General features: G+C 54.1%; 1 protein-coding gene across 3 annotated transcripts in view; it reads left to right on the top strand.

The window, feature by feature from the left end:
* The window catches only part of ZFYVE28 (zinc finger FYVE-type containing 28), a 116,463-nt gene that overhangs the window by 74,029 nt on the left and 25,198 nt on the right, over positions 1 to 17,236 (top strand). For all 3 annotated transcript variants that reach the window (XM_042985123.1, XM_042985126.1, XM_042985125.1), the window contains exons 7-8: positions 8,230 to 8,331; positions 14,622 to 15,920. In XM_042985123.1, the coding sequence (XP_042841057.1) occupies positions 8,230 to 8,331; positions 14,622 to 15,920 (1,401 nt within the window). The remainder of the gene's footprint in view (positions 1 to 8,229; positions 8,332 to 14,621; positions 15,921 to 17,236) is intronic.

Here is a 17,236-nt window from a genome sequence, read left to right on the forward strand (position 1 = left end):
TTGGGAAATGGGGGTGCGGTGGCGGGAACAGGGAGGGCAGTGGCGGTGCCGCAGGATGGGGCCAGCTTCTGGGCCAGAGGGGCTTCCCTGGCCCACAGGGGGCGGGACTCGTGGTGTGCCGTGCGGAAGTGTGGGAGCTGTGGACAGACCCCGCCCTGGGCTGGCCCAGAAGCACCTGCCGCTGCCCTGAGACCCCAGAGATAAGCAGAGGCTCAGCTGAGGAAAGGCTGGGAGACGGGCCAGGGCGAGCGGCTGTCACTTCCCAGGACCCCAGGGAACCCTGAGCAGCGCCCTCTGGACACCTCACTTTCCTGGGTGGGGCAAGGGGGCAGCCGCCTGGCCTCAGTCTCCCTGGCCTGGCTGTGTCCTCAGAGCCGGCTTCCCTGGGGGTCTCAGTTTGCCAAAACCCCTTGGGCCTGGTGCCTCCTTCTGTTGTCCTTGTCCCCAGGAGACGGTGTCCTAATCAGGGAAAACAGGAGTGGGTCCCATCACACCAGAGGGGCAACATGTCACAGTCGCCTCAATTGCTGGGCTCCGGGACTCTCCCTCCCCCCGAAGCTGGAGGAGGCAGAGGACAGACATCCCCAGTGGGCCAACTCACGTGGTCTGGCCTGACATGTCCTGGAGCGTCCCCTCGGACGGGGCCATGTGATTTTGTTACATCGTTTGCTTTCTAGGCAATGGTTCTCTGTGGCCAAACGTGTAGAAGAAAACGCTGCTTCGAGCCGGGGCCTTAATGTTTATGGGGCGGGGGGCGCTAGGGTCTGCAGCCCTTCCCGTGAGAGCCGGCTTTGCCCTTCCTCTGCGGTTCACACGCTGCTTTGCGGGAAGCGCCCAGCCCCTGGCCTGGCCCTGGTTCTTTCCTAAATTCCTTGGCGAGTGCCTGGAAGCTCAGGATCAGGTGCCCCCGCCACGGAGCCCCCTCGTGGGGTCTGTGGCCGCGCGATGGGGTTCCCAGGCTGCCTTTCCTTCGGAGCTGCCTCACAGCGCACAAAGGCCGGCGCAGGTGCGCACTGACCGGCCTGCTCTGACGAGCTGCCCCGCGGGGAGGAGCCCCGCACAGCACCCCGGGGGCCGGGCAGCACCCTGCATCTCGGGTCAGGATGGAATTGGCCTGTTCTAAGCCTCATGGGAGCACCAGACTCTCTTAGGCGGTTTTAAAATAAACCCCGGTTTAGGATAAGGTGAGGCATCAGACAGCCTGAGCGCATGGCTTCCGGGTTCTCACCCTGAAGCCTGCCGAGTGGGTCTGTTCAGCCCTTTACCAGCCTACCTGTCAGCATTGGCCCAGGCCCGGTGACCACAGGACCATGGTCTCGGGCCTTTCTATTGTCACTGAGTGGCCACCTGAGGCCACCTCTCCCTGACTGGCATCACTGCACCCTGTTTGCAGACCACGGCTGCCCCGCACACATCTGCGCTTCTGTTCCTTCTCTGTCCCTCGTCCTGGGAGGGAGAGTGAGGGCCCCGTGGGCTGGGCCCTTGCCCTGTCGTCCCCCCTGGCAGCCCCGTGTGGAATTCCCTCAGAAGTCCCCAGAAATGAGGGGGCTCCAAGTCACAGTGAAGGGAGGCAGCTTTGTAGTTGGATTGAAGGGAGAGCAGGTGCAGGCCAGGCCGGCCAGAAGTGGGAGCAGATGCAGGGGCCCCAAGCGCAGAGCATGGGGAGCAGAGGGGCTCGGCTCGGCTTGGCCAGGAGGGTGGCCTCCCTACAGCCACCCCCGTCCACCTCAGAACCTCGCCAGCCCTCGAGCAGAGGCAGGGGTTACAGCCTCAGACCCAGGCTGCCTGGCCGTGGCCGAAATCCTCCTTCCTTCCTGGAGGAAGCTGTTCCCGGAGCCGCCCCCTTCAGGGTCACCTCCCCAGGTGCCTGATGCTCCCTCTCTCCTTCCTCACCGTCCTTGGTGGCTGCTCTGGGCCAGACAGGCAGCATCACAGCTGCACGGGGTGGGGCCTGGGCCTTGCTGTGTCTGTATTTGCCCAGCGAGCACGTGTGGAGCACCTGCTGTGTACCTGACCCTGTGCTTGTCCCCAGGGACACTATTCTGCCCGTGGGGAGTGCACGGGTAGGTGAAACGAGCAGTTGCTGTGGAGTGTTCTGGATGCTGGGGTGGGGTAGGGGGCTTGGAGCAGGACCCTCTGGAGTGGACAAGAGCTGGTAGCATGGGGGAGAGGCTCCCTGGGTTCTGGAGCAGAGCTCCGGGAGTCAGGATGGGAGCCTGGCAGGTGGTGGACTGCGGGCAGGCAGCATGTGCAAAGCGCCAGAGGCAGGAAGACCTCTGGCTGAAGGGAGAAGGGTGACCCGTAGACACTTGGTTGGCGGTAAAGCCAACACTCCTGGAATGACAGCCTTCTAGGGTCACGTCTGTGATGTGGGTTGGTGGGATCCCCTGAGGACAGAGTGGAATCTGGGAGCGTAGCCTCTCTGCCACTCTGTCCCCCTCGCCCTACGTCCAGCCCCTTCCCACCAGGTTGAGAAGACGCCCTGCTCTGAGCTCTCCCAGGAGCAACACATCCTCTGAGGTGGTCTCTCTGGCCCGTCACAGGTCAGAGGCACAACCCAAGCCAGCCCGGCCCTCTGCCTTGTGACCGCCGGGCAGGTGCCTGAGGCAGAGGCGGTAAACTGAGGTCTGAGAGAGGGCTATGTGGGGGCCTGGAGGTTCAGGAGGAGGCCAGTCCGGCCCAGGTAGAGGGTGTCCACGGCCAGCTCAGGTACCAGCCCCGGACCCTGGGCCCAAGCTCCCCCATTTCCCTGGCACCCTGGACTGGTCCTCCCTCACTCAGCTACATGTCCCGGGGGAAAGTGAGTCTCCACGTGGTTCTGACTGTGACAGACAAAACAGTTGGAGTTGGTTTACACGAATAAGGAAACTAACAGTCTCCAGGTTCTGTGCCCGGTGACTGGCCCCATCAGGGTGGACCTGCCTGCAAGGCCCGCTTCACCTGCCGGTCTCGGCCGCTGGCCTGGCCCGGCCAGCCTCTGCAGTTGCCCCCGCTCCCAGTGGGCCGCCCTCTCCCGAAGCTGCATCCCAGGCTGAACTGCCCAGAACCCAGAGCCCAGGCCTTGCTCCTGCTCCACCCCTGCAACCCACTCCCCGTCCTGCCTCACACTCCCCCGCCTGCAATGGGGCCAGTTCTGTGCCTCCCTCCCCTCTTCCACTCCCCTCCCCTTTTCCCCTCTCCCTCCCCCTCTCCTCTTCCCCCTCCCCCTCCCCTTCCCCCTCCCCCCTCCTCTTCTCCTCCCCTTTCCCCCTCTGTCTCCCCTCTCCTCTTCCCCCTCCCTTCCCCTTTTCCCCCTCTCCCTCTCCCCCTCTCTTCCCCCTCCCCTCCCCTTTCCCCTCTCCCTCTCCCCCTCCCTTCCCCTCTTCTCTATCCCCTCCACTCTCCTCCCCTTTTCCCCCTCCCCCTCCCCTCCCTTTTTCCTCCTCCCTCTCCCCTCTCCTCTACCACTCCCCTCCCCTCTTTCCCCTTCCCCTCCTCCCCACCCTCCCCCCCTCAGCTATAGGCAGCCCCATCCCTTCCCCTCTCTCATTTTGCCACCCCTCCCACCCACATTCCATCCTGTGGTCCTACCACCAGAAGCCCCTGCCCTGGGAGGCTCTGGCCTCCCTTCCTTTGGTCCCTTTGCCTACCTGCTTCCCCACCAGTGACAGCCCCCTACCCAGCCCCTTCCCAGTCTCCACGCAACCTGCCTCACCTGCAGCCCTTCCTCATACAGGTGTTCACTGCCTCCGGCAAGGTTACATATTTACCCTAGATCGCTTATTTTTAAAATACGTTAGGTATAATGCACATACCACACAGTTCACCCACTTTAAGTGTACAATTCAATGGTTTTTAGTAAATGTACAGAATTGGGCAACCGTCACCATTAATTCCAGAACATATTCATCACCCCAAACAGATACATACCCCTTACCCCTTAGCTGTCCCCTCCACCCCCTACGCCCCACCCCCCCCCCTCCAGCCCCAGGAAACCACAGATCTGTTCCTGTGTCTGTAGATTTGCCCATCTGGGGTATCTCATGTAAATGGGGTCTGTGCCTCCCCACTAGCCTGGCAGCTGTACGTGAGGAGTGCTCACTGCCTTTCCACTCAGAGTCCCTAGTGCTTGGCATGTGGCCGTAGAACTTTCTCCGAATTTTGTTGCATTGACCGGACAGGGCACAATATGTGTTTACAAAGATTTTTACTGAAGGTTATTTTTAATCGTGAAAATTCGAGTGCGTGGGTATGTAGAATTAAGGGATTGTTTAAAAACTATACTCCAGCCACTTAAGTAACATTAGTGAAAAATCCCAAAAGCCATGGAAAAACATCCCCAGTGTGCTGAGTACAAAAAAATCGTACCAAATAGTATGTCTCTGCTTAACAAAATTTCTTAGCATGATAGGTATGACTTTTGTAAACAGAAATCAAAGCAATAAATGTTAATTTTTTTATTGTGGTAAAATATGCATAATATAAGATTTACCACTTAAATCTTTGTTTTAATGTTTATTTATTTATTTTAAGAAAGAGAGAGCACATGCACACGTGCACAAGCCGGGGAGGGGCAGAGAGAAAGAGGATCCCAAGCAGGCTTCAACACAGAGCCCAACACAGGGCTCGAACCCACAAACCATGAGATGGTGACCTGAGCCAAAATCAAGAGTCAGACACCTAACCGACTGAGCCCCGCAGGTGCCCCCATGTTAACCCTCAGTGGCATTAAGTACGTTCACCCTGTCTTGCCACTGTCCTCTCCTTCTCATCTGAGACTGTTTCCGTTAAACACTAGCTCCCCAGCCCCTCCCCCAGCCCCTGGTAACCTCTATTCTACTTTCTTCCTTGGTGAATTTGACTATTCTAAGGACTTCATATAAATAGAATCATGCAGTATTTTCCTTTTGTGTCTGGCTTATTTTACTTAGCATAATATTTTCATGGTTCATCCGTGTGGCAGGTGGGAACTTCATGCCTTTTTAAGACTGAATAATATTTCATCGCACGTAATTAAATAGTATTTTAAAGGAGAGATTTCCAGCAACATCCAAAAGAGAAAAATACCCAGGAATAAATTTAACCAAGGAAGTGGAAAACATGTACACTGAAAACTACAAAACACAATTTTTTTGTGAAAAAAATTAAAGACCTAATTAAATGAAAAGATAGCCCATGTTCATGGACTGAGCACTTACTCCAGTTAAGATGGCGGTGCTCCCCAAAGTTGTATATAGATTCAATACATTTCCTATAAAGACGACATTGGCCTTTTTTTTTTTTTTAGTGGAAATAGAAAAGAACCTCAAATTCATATGGAACCACAATGGCTCGTGAATAGTCCAAACAATATTGAAAAAGAAAAACAAAGTTGGAGAGTTCATATGTCTTGACTTCAGAACTTACTACAAAGTCATATTAATCACAAGTGTGGTACTGTCATAAGGATAGACCAATGGAATAAAACCAAGACAACAAAATAACCCAAATATCTATAGCCAACTGGTTTTTGACAAAGGTGCCAAGACCATTCAGTGAGGAAGGAATTTGTTAGTATCTTCAACAAATGATGCTGGGATAACTGGATAGCCACACACATAAGAACAAAGTTGGACCCTGTGATGATTAATTTTGTGTGTCAACTTGCCTAGGCCACAGTACCCAGATATTTGGTCAAATTCCAGTTTAGATGTTGCTGGAAGGTATTTTTAAGATGAGATTAATAAATCAGTGGATCCAGAGTAATGGAGTTTACCCTTCATAATGTGGGTGGGCCTCATCCAGTCAGTTGAGGGCCTTAAGAGAAAACAGACCTAGTTCCCCAAGTGAGAGGGAATTCTACCTCCAGACTGTGTTCAGATTCAAACCTCAGTATCAACTCTTCCCTGAGTCTCTGGGTCTCTAGCCTGTGCACTCACTCTGCAGATTTTGGATGTGGCCACCATCCATAATTGTGTGAACCAGTTATTTTAAGAAATAACTCTCTCTCAAAAAAAAAAAAGCCAACTAACCAAACTCTCCCTCCGTACACACACACACACACACGCACACACACACACACACACACACACACACACACACCCTACTGGGTCTGTTTCTCTGGAGAACTCTAATATAGGAGGTAAATCTTCATATTTCCAGGTTTGGCCAATCTTAGATTTGACATGAAAAGAAGTGGCAAATGAAAAAAGTAGTAAGTTGATCTCCATCAAAGCTAAAATCTTTTGTGCATCAAAGGACATTATGAAGACAGGTAAAGGTGGCCTAAGGAAAGAGCCCAGCTTTCCTCTTATGCTGGGTGTCCTCCCCTGCTCACTGACAGCCCCTCGCAGCGCTCAGTGGGCCCCTCCCCTCCACCTCTGCCAGGCTCAGCTGTGGGGGCTGCCCTGCCCCTAGGTGGTGGCGCAGCATGGGCCTTCGTGGACTGTGATGGCACGGCACCTGGAGCCCTCCTACGTAACGAGTTCATTTCTGAGGCTCCAGACCACCCGCGGTCAGCCCTGGGCCTGGTTCTCACGGACTGATGGGGCAGCCAGTGTCCTCCCTGGAACCCAGGAGGGGAGTCAGAGTCCCTCCCGGCCCCTTTCACTGCTTTCTGAAAGACCAGGTGGCCAGGAAGCCTGGACGGGGATTCACCAAACCCACCCCTTTCTGCCCCTTTCCTGCCTTTGTGCTGAGATCACCGATTCACCCATGAAGTCAAGGTTCTGTGTGGGGAAGATGTCCCCTGAACACTGTCAGCTCGCGTTAAGACCCATAGAACATACCGGAAGGAACAGAAGCCTGGATGGGGCATCCTCTGCTGCCCGCCCTCACGCTTCTGGCAGCCCTGACACTCCTGCTGTCCTAGGGAGAGGCACAACCCATGTTTTCTTGTGACTTTCGAATCTTTCTTTTTGCACATGAGTCTAACCTTTCTAAGGGAAGAATAGTCCATTCAGTCTCATCAGTCTTTCTCACCGAATTGGAAGCGTTCCTGAGCTAATGAGGACCTTGTGTTGAGTGCTGATGACCTGACCCCGATGCAGCGATGAGATTCTGTTCATTTGCAGAAACATGCAGACAGTTCTCTGTTTAGGCAGACAAATCTTCCCTCACCTGTGCTCTGACGAGGAAGCAAGGAGCAGCTGCTGGGGTTGTGGGTGCTTGCTCCCTGGGCACCCGCCATGTGCCAAGGCCTGAGTTGGCTGGTCCCGGGAGCCCCGAGAGGAGGCACCGAGAGGAGGGTCCTCCAGAGATGGGTCTGCCCTTGGACAAGGGAAATGGGGCACGCTGGGAGCTGGGCAGGGCCGTGCAGCCTATGACGAGATGGGTGTGGTGCCGCCTGTGGCAAGGGGGCTACCTGGAGGGGCATCTGTGCAGAGTCAGATGGCAAACGGGCCGCTGGTGGGGGGGAGAGAGGGTCCGTCCTGCCTGGGGGTGACAGGAGGCTGTCTCTGGTCTTGGCAGGCAATGGAGCGTGAACCAGACCTCGAAGGGAAAGGTGGGCTTGGGGACAGCGTGGGTGTAGTTGGGGGAGCCACGAAGCACACAGATCACTGTGGGGGGAGGGGGCTCACAGGGTTCGGGTCGGGCAGGGCAGGTAGTGGCCAGGATTGGATTGTCCCAGCGGGTGTGGGTCCGGGAGGCCGGACAGCTGTGGTCAGTGAGTTGGAAAGACTCAGGACGCTCTGGACTTCAGAGTGTGGATGGGGGAGAGTGAGGTCAGAGTCTGGGAGTCCCGTGGGAGGCTAGGTGGGCAGCCTGGATGCCACATTTGTGAGATGTCTCACCCCCTTTGTGCCAAGGGTCCTTGAGATGCGCATCCTGCCCCCCAGGGACCCCTGACAGGCCCCCCCTGAGGCTCAGGGGTCTGCTTGCTCTGGCCAGGGCTGTGGGTGGATGGTTTATCTGTGATTCTCATAACCCTTGCATTTGTGCTCAATATAAACACAAATCCAATGTTTCCATTTTCAAGGAGGTAGTTTTAGTAACAAATCTTGACGCTGATTTGTCTGATTGCAGCAGTGATGTGAACAGATATGTTTCTATGATTCTTTTATGATCCCTCAAGTGAACATCAGCTAATCAGTTTCTGAAGATGATAAAGTCTGAGTAATCTTCATTGCTTTTTTTCTAAACTTATTTAAGATTCAGTCACAAGAGAAACGTGTGGTCTCAGAGCCCCTGGCTGTGGTCTAGGCTCACCCAGGGGGCTGACTGAGGGGGCTGCAGGGCCTCACGCCATGCTGGCTTTTGTCTTGAATGCAGTGGCCTCGTGGTCTACGCGGACGGACCCCTGAACTTGGACCGCAAGGCAGAAGACATGTCTGAGCTGTTCCGGCCCTTCCACACGTTGCTGCGGAAAATAAGGTGGAGGGGGGGAGGTGCTTCGGGAGGGTGGGGGAGGGGCAGTGGGGGAGGGGAGTCCGTGGTTGCCCCTGAGCCCTCCTTTCCTCGGGGATGGAAGTCCTCTTCTGTGAAGTCAGAGGTGCCAGAACCTTGGTCTTTGTCTCGAGTTATTGGTTTATAATGTTTACAGTCCCCTCGCAAAACCCCATACCTTTCTCTCCCCACACAACCAGGCTCTTTGTTCCTGGCCAGTAACACTATGACCTTTGGTAAAAAATGCCAATAACATGACAGCAGCCGCCCTGGCTCGGGGCTCTGGCACTGGGCCTTGAGAGATGGAGAGCCCGGGGAAACTGAGGTGGTGTGGGTGCCCCCAGGGCCACACAACCTGCAGGGGAGGGCTGTCCCCCCAGGCCAGCCTCCAGGCTGAGGCTCGGGCCCAGGTGGAGAATGGTATTTGTCCGAGGGCTCTCATTTGTTTCTTCCACAGTGTAGGGGTGAAGGGCCCAGCTCACTCAAGCACCCCGTGCCCCTCCCCTGCTGTGGCTTATCTGGCTCCCCCAGTGGTCCCAGGCAACAGGGCCAGGTGGTGTTGGTGCCCTTGGCCCCATGCGTGCTGTCCTGTGGGCTTGGTGGCACTTGGGGTGGGTGACTGCTCTCTGCTGTAAGGGGCTCCCCTTAGCCTTCAGCAGCAACAAGCCTCAAGCCAGCCCCCTCCATCTTGGGAGACCCCCCCCAAACCCAAACTTCAGATGGGTGGGGAGCCCTCCCTGGGGTGGCCCCTCTGAGCTGAAGCACCCAGCTGTGGCCTCCTTGAGGGATGGCAGTGAGCATGTGTCCTCTGATCACCTCCCTAGCCCTGCGGTCTTGGACTCTGAGGTCTTTCTTACTGGGATCTTATGGCTCCAGTCCCTGGAGGCCCCCTTCCATGCCTTTGGTGGAGCTGATGACCCTATGGGCTCCTGCTGCAGCCTTCCTGGGTCTGACAGGACTATTTAGCCCAGAGCGGCCTGGGGCTGGCTTTCCTTTACTGGTGCCAAGCTTCCCTTTCCCCCATGAGGAGCCAAAAGTGCTGTGAATCCGGACGGTGGAGAATGACCCAGCAGGATGGTCCTCGGAGAGTCATTGGCCCTGGGGGTGGGTGAAGCACAGCCTGTGATGGGGTGCTTGGTCTAGGCTGTAGCTCATCTGATAGATGGCCTGCTGTTGCTTCCCTTGTGCCCAGCCCAGTCTTGAGCACTCTGGGCAGAATGTGACCCTGGCCCAGGGCATGGCTGCTGCCCTCCCTGGCTGTCTGACTGGAGAAGAGACAAAGAAGGAGGCGAGGTGGTGGATGATGCTGAGGCTGGGAAGGAAAGAGTAGAGTGCTTAGATCAGACTGGGGGTCTTATGGAGGAAGGGCCAGTGCATGGAGATGCGGGGGGGAGGCACCGGGTATGGGCATGTCCAGAGCATCAGAGACATGTGCAACATGCTCAAAATTCTAATGCACATAATTGGAATCAGAAGGAAGGAACAGGGGCACCTGGCTGGCTCAGTCAGGGGAGCACATGACTCTTCATCTCAGGGTCGTAAGTTGAAGCCCCACATTGGGTATAGAGATTACTTAAAAAAATAAAATCTTCAAAAAAAAAAAAAAAAACAAGAAGGGAAGAATAGAGCAAAATGAGCAGAAACAATATTCAAAGGAAAAAATGGCCAAGAATTTTTCCAAACTGAAGAGAAATCTCTGCCCACACACTTTGGAGGCTCAAGAAAACTACAAGGAAGATAAATACAAAACATACTTAGGTGTATCATAGTAAAATTGCTGAAAACAAAGAAGTCTTAAGCACAGCCAGAGAAAAAGCACTTATTTCTTGGAAAAGAATGTAAGATTGACAGCTGTCTCCTAAGAAACAAACAAACAATGGGAGCCTGAAGGCAATGAAATGATACGTATTAAAAGTGCTAAAAGAAACTAGCTGCCAACAAGGATTTTATACCCAGCAGAAGTATCCTTCCACAATGAAGGTGAAATGGTGTTATTCAAAAGCAGAGTGCTGCAGAAATGTGTCAGCAACCTGCCCACAGAGAAATGCTAATTGGAGTTCTTCAGGCAAAGGAGAAGTTTCAGGTGGAAATGTGGAAATGCAAGAGAGACTGAAGAACTTCCTGTGAATTAATATAAATAAATGTGGATATACAAAAAACTCATTGTAATGTCTTGTGGAGTTCAAACTATACATAGCATTGTCAACATTTGAAAAATCAGCATTTTGCTACATTAATTTGTAAAATTTCAAAAGTTACAGAATAAGAACTTGAAAAAGTCAGTACGTACTTTATGATGAAAACATTTCTTAGCAAGTTAGGAATAAATGGGGATTTCCTTAGTCTGATACAAGAGAGAGAGACGCATACACACCATATGAAGTTGAGTCCTTATGTAACACCATATACAAAAGTAAACTCAAAATGGATCCAGGACATAAACGCAAGGCCTGAAATAATAAAACTCTTAGGAGACCACACTGGACAAATGCTCTACCGCATTGCATTTGGAAATGATTTCTTGGATAGGATACCAAGACATAGGCAACAAAGAAAAAATAGACAAATTGGACTTGAAAAGTTTAAAACTTTGTGCATCGAAAGATGCTCTCAACAGAATAAAGAGGCAACCCACAGACTGGAGAAAATATTCTCCTATTTTGTATCTGGGATATAAAGGGATCAATACACAGAATATATAGAGAACTCCTAAAACCCACCAACAAAAACCAAACAACCCAATTCAAAAGGGCAAGGGATTTAATTAAACATTTCTCCAAAGAAGATTTATGAATGGCCAACAAGCACATGAATAGATGCTCGACATCATTGTCAGAGCACGTGCAAATCAAAACCACAAGATCCTACCCATTAGGCTGGCTACCCTCAAAACAAACAAATAACAACAACAAAACAAAATAACCGTGTTGATGAGGATGCGGAGAAATTAGAACCCTGTATGCTATTGGTGGAGTGTAGCATGCTGCAGGTGCTTTGCAAAACGGTGTGGAGGTTCCTCAAAAAATGAAAAATAGAATTATCACCTGATCCAGCAATTCCACATCTGGTATATACCCAAGAGAATTGAAAGTAGTGTCTCAAAGGTATATTTATACACCTGTGTTCCCAGAGGCGTTATTCACAATAGCTAAGAAGTGGAAGCAACCTAGGTGTCCATTGATGGATGAGTGGATAAGTGAAATGTAGTCCAGCCACACAATGGAATATCATTCAGCCTTAAAAAGGAAGGAAATCCTGACGTCTGCCACCACACAGATGAACCTTGAAGGCGTGCTTGGCGAAGTAAGCCAGTAACAAAAAGATAAACCATGTATGATTCCAATTATATGAGGGGCCTGAACTAGTCAGAATCAGAGGGATGGAGAGTAGGATGGTGAGAGCCAGGGAGGAGAGCGTGTGGTTAGTGTTTCATGGGGACAGAGTTTCAGTTTTACAAGATGAGTGGGTTCTAGGGGTGGATGGTACTGATGTTTGCACTATGATGTGAATGTATTCGATGCCACTGAATTGTCACTTAAAAATGGTTATGATGGTAAATGTCATGTCATATGTATTTGATCACAATAAAAATTTAAATATCATCTACAATAACATTACTAAATATCAGCTAGTTAAACATAAGTCTGAAGGTGTCTAAGTCTTCCATTGAAAGTTAATGAAATGTTACATAAAATGTTAAAGATGTAAATAGAGAGCTATCCATGTTCAAGGAGTGGAAAACTTAACATTGAGAAAATATCCCGTTATGCTCAAATGAATTCAGTGCAAGTCTCCATCAAAATCTCCGGAGGTGTTTGTCTCTTCTTTTTTGGCAGAAAATTGACAAACTAATTCTAAAATTCAGGTAGAAATGCAGTGTGCCCAGAATAGCTAAAAAGAAGAAGATGCCTGGAGAAAAAGAACATTATTTATCTATCCTACTCCTGCTGGGCTTTGGGTTGTTTCCACAAGTAATGCTGGTGTGACCATGCTTGTGAATGTGTGTGCATTTCTGCTGAGTGTGCTTCGTAAAAAAGGACACTCCCTGGCATGGCGCTCTAGTGACGCTCACGGAGGTGCAGACCCAGGAGCGGCTTCTGGCCCCATCAACAGAATGGAGCCTAGAAACAGACCAACACAGACAGGTTTCCCGGATTTATGACAGAGGAGACGTTGCCGAACAGTGGGAATGCTTGCTTTTTTCCAGTACATGGGCTGACTCAGCAGATATCCATATGAGGAAAAACGTGTCTGGATCCTTACCACAACCATCTACAAGAATCAACTCCGGATAGATGGGAGATACACACGTGGAAAGGAAAGCAGTGAAGATCGCAGAGGAAAAGAGCAGGAACATCTTTGTGACCGTGGAGTAGGCAGATTTCTTAAACAGGACAGAAAAGCACTAAACATAAAGGAAAAAGTGATTTATTGAACTTTATTGAAATTAAAAACTGTAGTTCATCAGGAGGTACCATTAAGAGTGAAAAGGAAGGCCCCAGAGTTGGAGAATATATCCAACAAAGAACTCAAATCCAAAACAAGTAAAGAACTCCTGTCAATCAGTAAGAACGAGACCGCGAAGCCAAGTAAAAATGGGCAGAAGACCTGAAAGCATTCACAGCATTCATACCTAAGGGCTGACAAGCATGTACCCCGGTGTTTACTTCATTCATCAGCAGGCTGAGCACTTGAAAGTGAAAAATTGCCGGGAGTGTATGGCAGTGCCGGGGAGCAGGCCAGAGAGCGGCATGGGGGCTGTCCAGTGTGCACGCTCACCCCCCCCCCCGCCCCCGTCTGCACCTGCCGGGACACGCACGTGCATTCCCCGGGCACGCTTCCCCGCCCCCACGGCCATGTGCACCTTCAGGGATGCACACGTGCGTTCTCCAGGCATGCCCCCCGTCGTGTGCACCTGCAGGGATGCACACGTGCGTGCCCCAGAGAGGCTCGCCAAGAGGGTGAGTCGGGGCAGTCAGAGCCCACCAGGAGTGGAGCCCACCAGGAACAGCTCCCCGGGTGAGCGGTGGTGGTTTCCAGCCCGAAAGGCTACAGGCCACGAGACAAGACCATCGACCACACAAGAACCTCACCAGGTGGGGTTGCCAGATCCAGCGAGACAAAACCAGCAGAACCCTCAACTGAATTTGAATTTCAGATAAACAGTGAGCACTTTCTTAGTGCAAGGATGTCCCGTATGCTCCCCATTTGGGAATACGTACCCGAAGAAATATTCATATGTCTAGCAGTGTTTGTCGTTTATCCGAAATTCAGATTTACCTGCATGTCGTCTGGAGGCTGTACTCAAATACGATATTGCCAAACGAAGCCCACCTCTGAAGAGCGTGGGCTGCAATTCCCATTTACGTGCGGAATGAAAACAGGCGAGACCACGTCAGTCTTTAGAAGTCAGGCTGCTGGCGACGGCAGGGGGTGACTGGAAAGGCACGTGGGGGCCTGGGAGCCTGGTTCGTGTTCCGTCGTTTGATCTGATGCTGTCTGCAGGGGCGTGCTCAGTGCAGGAGGCACCACAGCTGTGCGGTTCTGGGAAGTACGCTTTTCTGCCTGTTTCCATGACCGACAGGAATGTGTGACCTGGACTCAGACCTGCTGGCAGAGAGCAAGGCGCAGGCCTGCGCTAGACACGCCCCAGCGCCACTACATTAACCCCTTTCAGGTCTCCGGTTCAGTGCCCCTTCCCCCAGGAAGTCTCCCTAGACTGAGCCCGGTGCCCTGCTGTTACCCTCGAGCCAGCAGGCATTTTCCTTTGTCGTAGTTGCTGTTAGTGTAACTCAGTCACGTTCATGGAAATCTGTCTCTTACTGGCTCTTCCAGCGCAGCCCCAAGGGCAGGGACCTGCCTGGGCCTTCCTGCGTCTCCCCGGGGCCCAGCACAGAGACCGCTGTCAAGAACGTGTGCTGAATGAAAGTCTATGCGTAAACCAACTTTTTTTTTCACTCCTAGAAGGTTTTCTTAATGTGATGATCACATCCCCAAGAACCAGGGCCCTCTTGTTTCCAATCTCACTTCTAAGAAGGAAACCATCCCAGGCATCCATGTGGACAGCTGTTGTCCAGACCCGTGGCACGGAGCGGTCCCCGCACGCCTGTGCCTCGTCCTGTAGCGGGGGAGGTGTGCGCCACGCGCATTTCGTTGCAAGGCTTTGACACCTTGCTTCTCTGCTGATGCAGACGTCGAGGATGCTGTGTCCACTCCTGGCCACGGGGCTGGTGTGGCCTCTGGGAGTCTCACCCCTGGTTCTTATCTTGACCCTTTAGGGATTTGCTGCAGACCCTGACCGAGGAGGAGCTTCACACGCTGGAAAGGAACCTCTGCATTTCCCAAGACGTGGAGTTTCCCATCCGGGCAGACGCCCAGGCGCCCCCAGCCCTGGCGCCTGCCTTTCCCTCACCCCTCCCCGCCGAGGAAATGCTCTCAGCCAAGGCCAAAAGCCAGGAGGGGGAGCTGGCCTGCTCCATGCAGTATGACGACCAGGAGCTAGAGCAACTCAACCGCATGGTCCACAGGGCCGGGGACGAGATGTCGTCCCTCCTCTCCCCGCCCAGCGCCTGCCAGTCCCCCGCGCACAGGCCGGGGGCGGAGGGCAGCCCCCGCGGGGAGGCCTCCCCAGGCAGCGCAGGGCTGCGGCCGGGCGGCGACGAGGAGGAAGGAAGGGTGTTCTTCATGGATGACGTGGAAGGGGCTGCAGAGGCCCCGGGCAGCCCGGCTGGGTGGGCGGGCAGCGCCAGTGCTGGCCCCCAGGAGAGAGGACAGGGCAGGGGGCGTGGGGAGGCAGGGGCCAGCAGGCCCGCCGAGGCAGAGGAGGGGGACCTGAGCACTAACAACAACGTCCAGGACGACAAGCTGTGGGCGCTGGGCCCCAACTCCTGCAGCTGCCTGGACTCACAGCCACACCTGGAGGGCTGGGAGGCGGGGGTGGACGCAGCGGGGACGGCGGAGAAGATCGCCCACCGGACAGGGGGCATGAAGCTCTCGGCCACTGTCATCTTCAATCCCAAGTCGACCCCGGCCGTGGGCGTGGCGGGCACCGCCCCGGAAGCCTCTGGAGAGGGCGTCTCCCCGTCGGAGCCTGCGGCCGAGGGGATGGACGGTGGCTCCCACAAACTCAGTGCTGCGGCCACCAGCTGCCTCCTGAACTCCTGCGTGTGCTGCGGGGGCTGTGGGGGCGGCAGGGAGGACGCCGCTGCCCAGAGTCTGCGGGACAAGTGCGGCCCGGGAAGCGTCATCAGCGCCTCCTACATGGGCTCCGCCAAGGCCGGCACCAAGGGCCCTGCCGAGAGACAGGAGGAGGCCCGACCTACGCCAGAGGCGTTGCCCACGGACGCCCCGTGCCCCCTGCCCCCAGAGGACGCCCCTACTTCCAACAAGTGCCTGACACACACCTCAGGTCCTCAGCTCGATGCAGCAGACAGGTCACCTGGAGCGGGCGCCGCCGCCAGTCCGAAAAGGGGGCCTGAGGCTGGACCGCAGGATGCAGGGCAGCCCTCGACGGCCAGGCTGGAAAGTCAGCAGGGAGAGGAGGCCGAGCAGGAGCCTCACCGCCTGTCGGGCTCCAGGTAAGAGCCATCTCTGGCCACAGCCAGGTTCCTCTGTCTGCATTAGGGCTCATTCCCTAAGTGCTGACCCGCTTCCCTCAGCTTCTCAGGCGTGCCAGGGGAGGTGGGAGGTGGCCGGTGTCAGACACCGGCACGGCCGGCAGTTAAGCAGATGGTACGAGGCCCTCCTGGGCCTGACTGCCTCAGCCCACCCCCTTGCGTCATCGTGGCCCCTCCTGGCCCTGGGTGAGCCGCGTTGGGGAGAACTGGGCCGTGGCCGCCTCTGAGTATGCTTTCCATCTCTCTTTGCTCACTATCCTGGCCTTGGAAGTGGAGCCCCTGGGGCTGTGGTGGGATCCTGGGGACTCCCTGGGCATATTCTCAGGCCGTGCCTCCAGGGCTCCTCCCGGGCTCCCCCGTAGAGGCGGGGGACCAGGAAAGGCAGGCCCGGTGGGGGTCTGCGGGACCCTGACACCTCCACACCTCTTTTGACTCCAGGCCGCTGTCCCTTCCCTTGCTCCCCACACCCTGGACTTATCCGGAACAAAGCAGATTCAGTGAGCATTGCCCCAGCACCCCCCATGTGCCTGCTGCGTCCTCAGCATCAGAAGAGAGGTGCTGGGTTCACACATGGCCGTTGTGTCATCACCACCCTTGGTCCTCCCACCGGGGCCCTGCCTGCTTTGGCTGTGTCTGCCCAGTGGTGTTGGGCTTTTCCGTGTGGGGTCTGCAGTCACTCCTCACCCCTCCCCCAGCCCCAAGCAGCCCCCGATTTACTTTGTGTCTCCATGGATCTGCCCCTTCTGGACAGTTCAGAGAACCAGAATCACACAATACGTGAGTCTGTCTCCTTTCGCTCATCAGCGTTGTAGCAAATGCCAGTGCCGCCTTCCTTTTTGTGGCTGAGTAGTATTCTGCCGTTTTGTGGGTCACCGTCGATGTGCATGTGCGTTGTTGATCCTTTTTGCTGCCATGGATAGTCCTGCTCTGCAGATTCGTGAACACGTTTTTGTACAGTCAGAGGTTTTCATTTCTCTTGGGTGTGTATGCAGAAGTAGGATCACTGCACCATATGCTAACTCTGTGGTCAGCTTTTTGAGGTGCTATCGACTGGTTTCCAGAGGGTCTGCAGTTCTGTGCCCACTAGTCGTGCGTGAGGCCCCACCTTGTGTACATCCTCACCAGCGCTCATTATCACCTGAGACTTTTATCAACAGTGCGTTTGTCGTTAGCACACACAGCGTGGACTGCTTCCAACCCGCTTGAGACCGAGACCGTTCCTTTCTTTGAGACTGTGCCCCCGGTGTTACTCACAGCAGGTTATTTTATTTCATTCA

This window comes from Panthera tigris, chromosome B1 (genome assembly GCF_018350195.1).
Source record: "Panthera tigris isolate Pti1 chromosome B1, P.tigris_Pti1_mat1.1, whole genome shotgun sequence".
Lineage (NCBI taxonomy): Eukaryota > Metazoa > Chordata > Mammalia > Carnivora > Felidae > Panthera > Panthera tigris.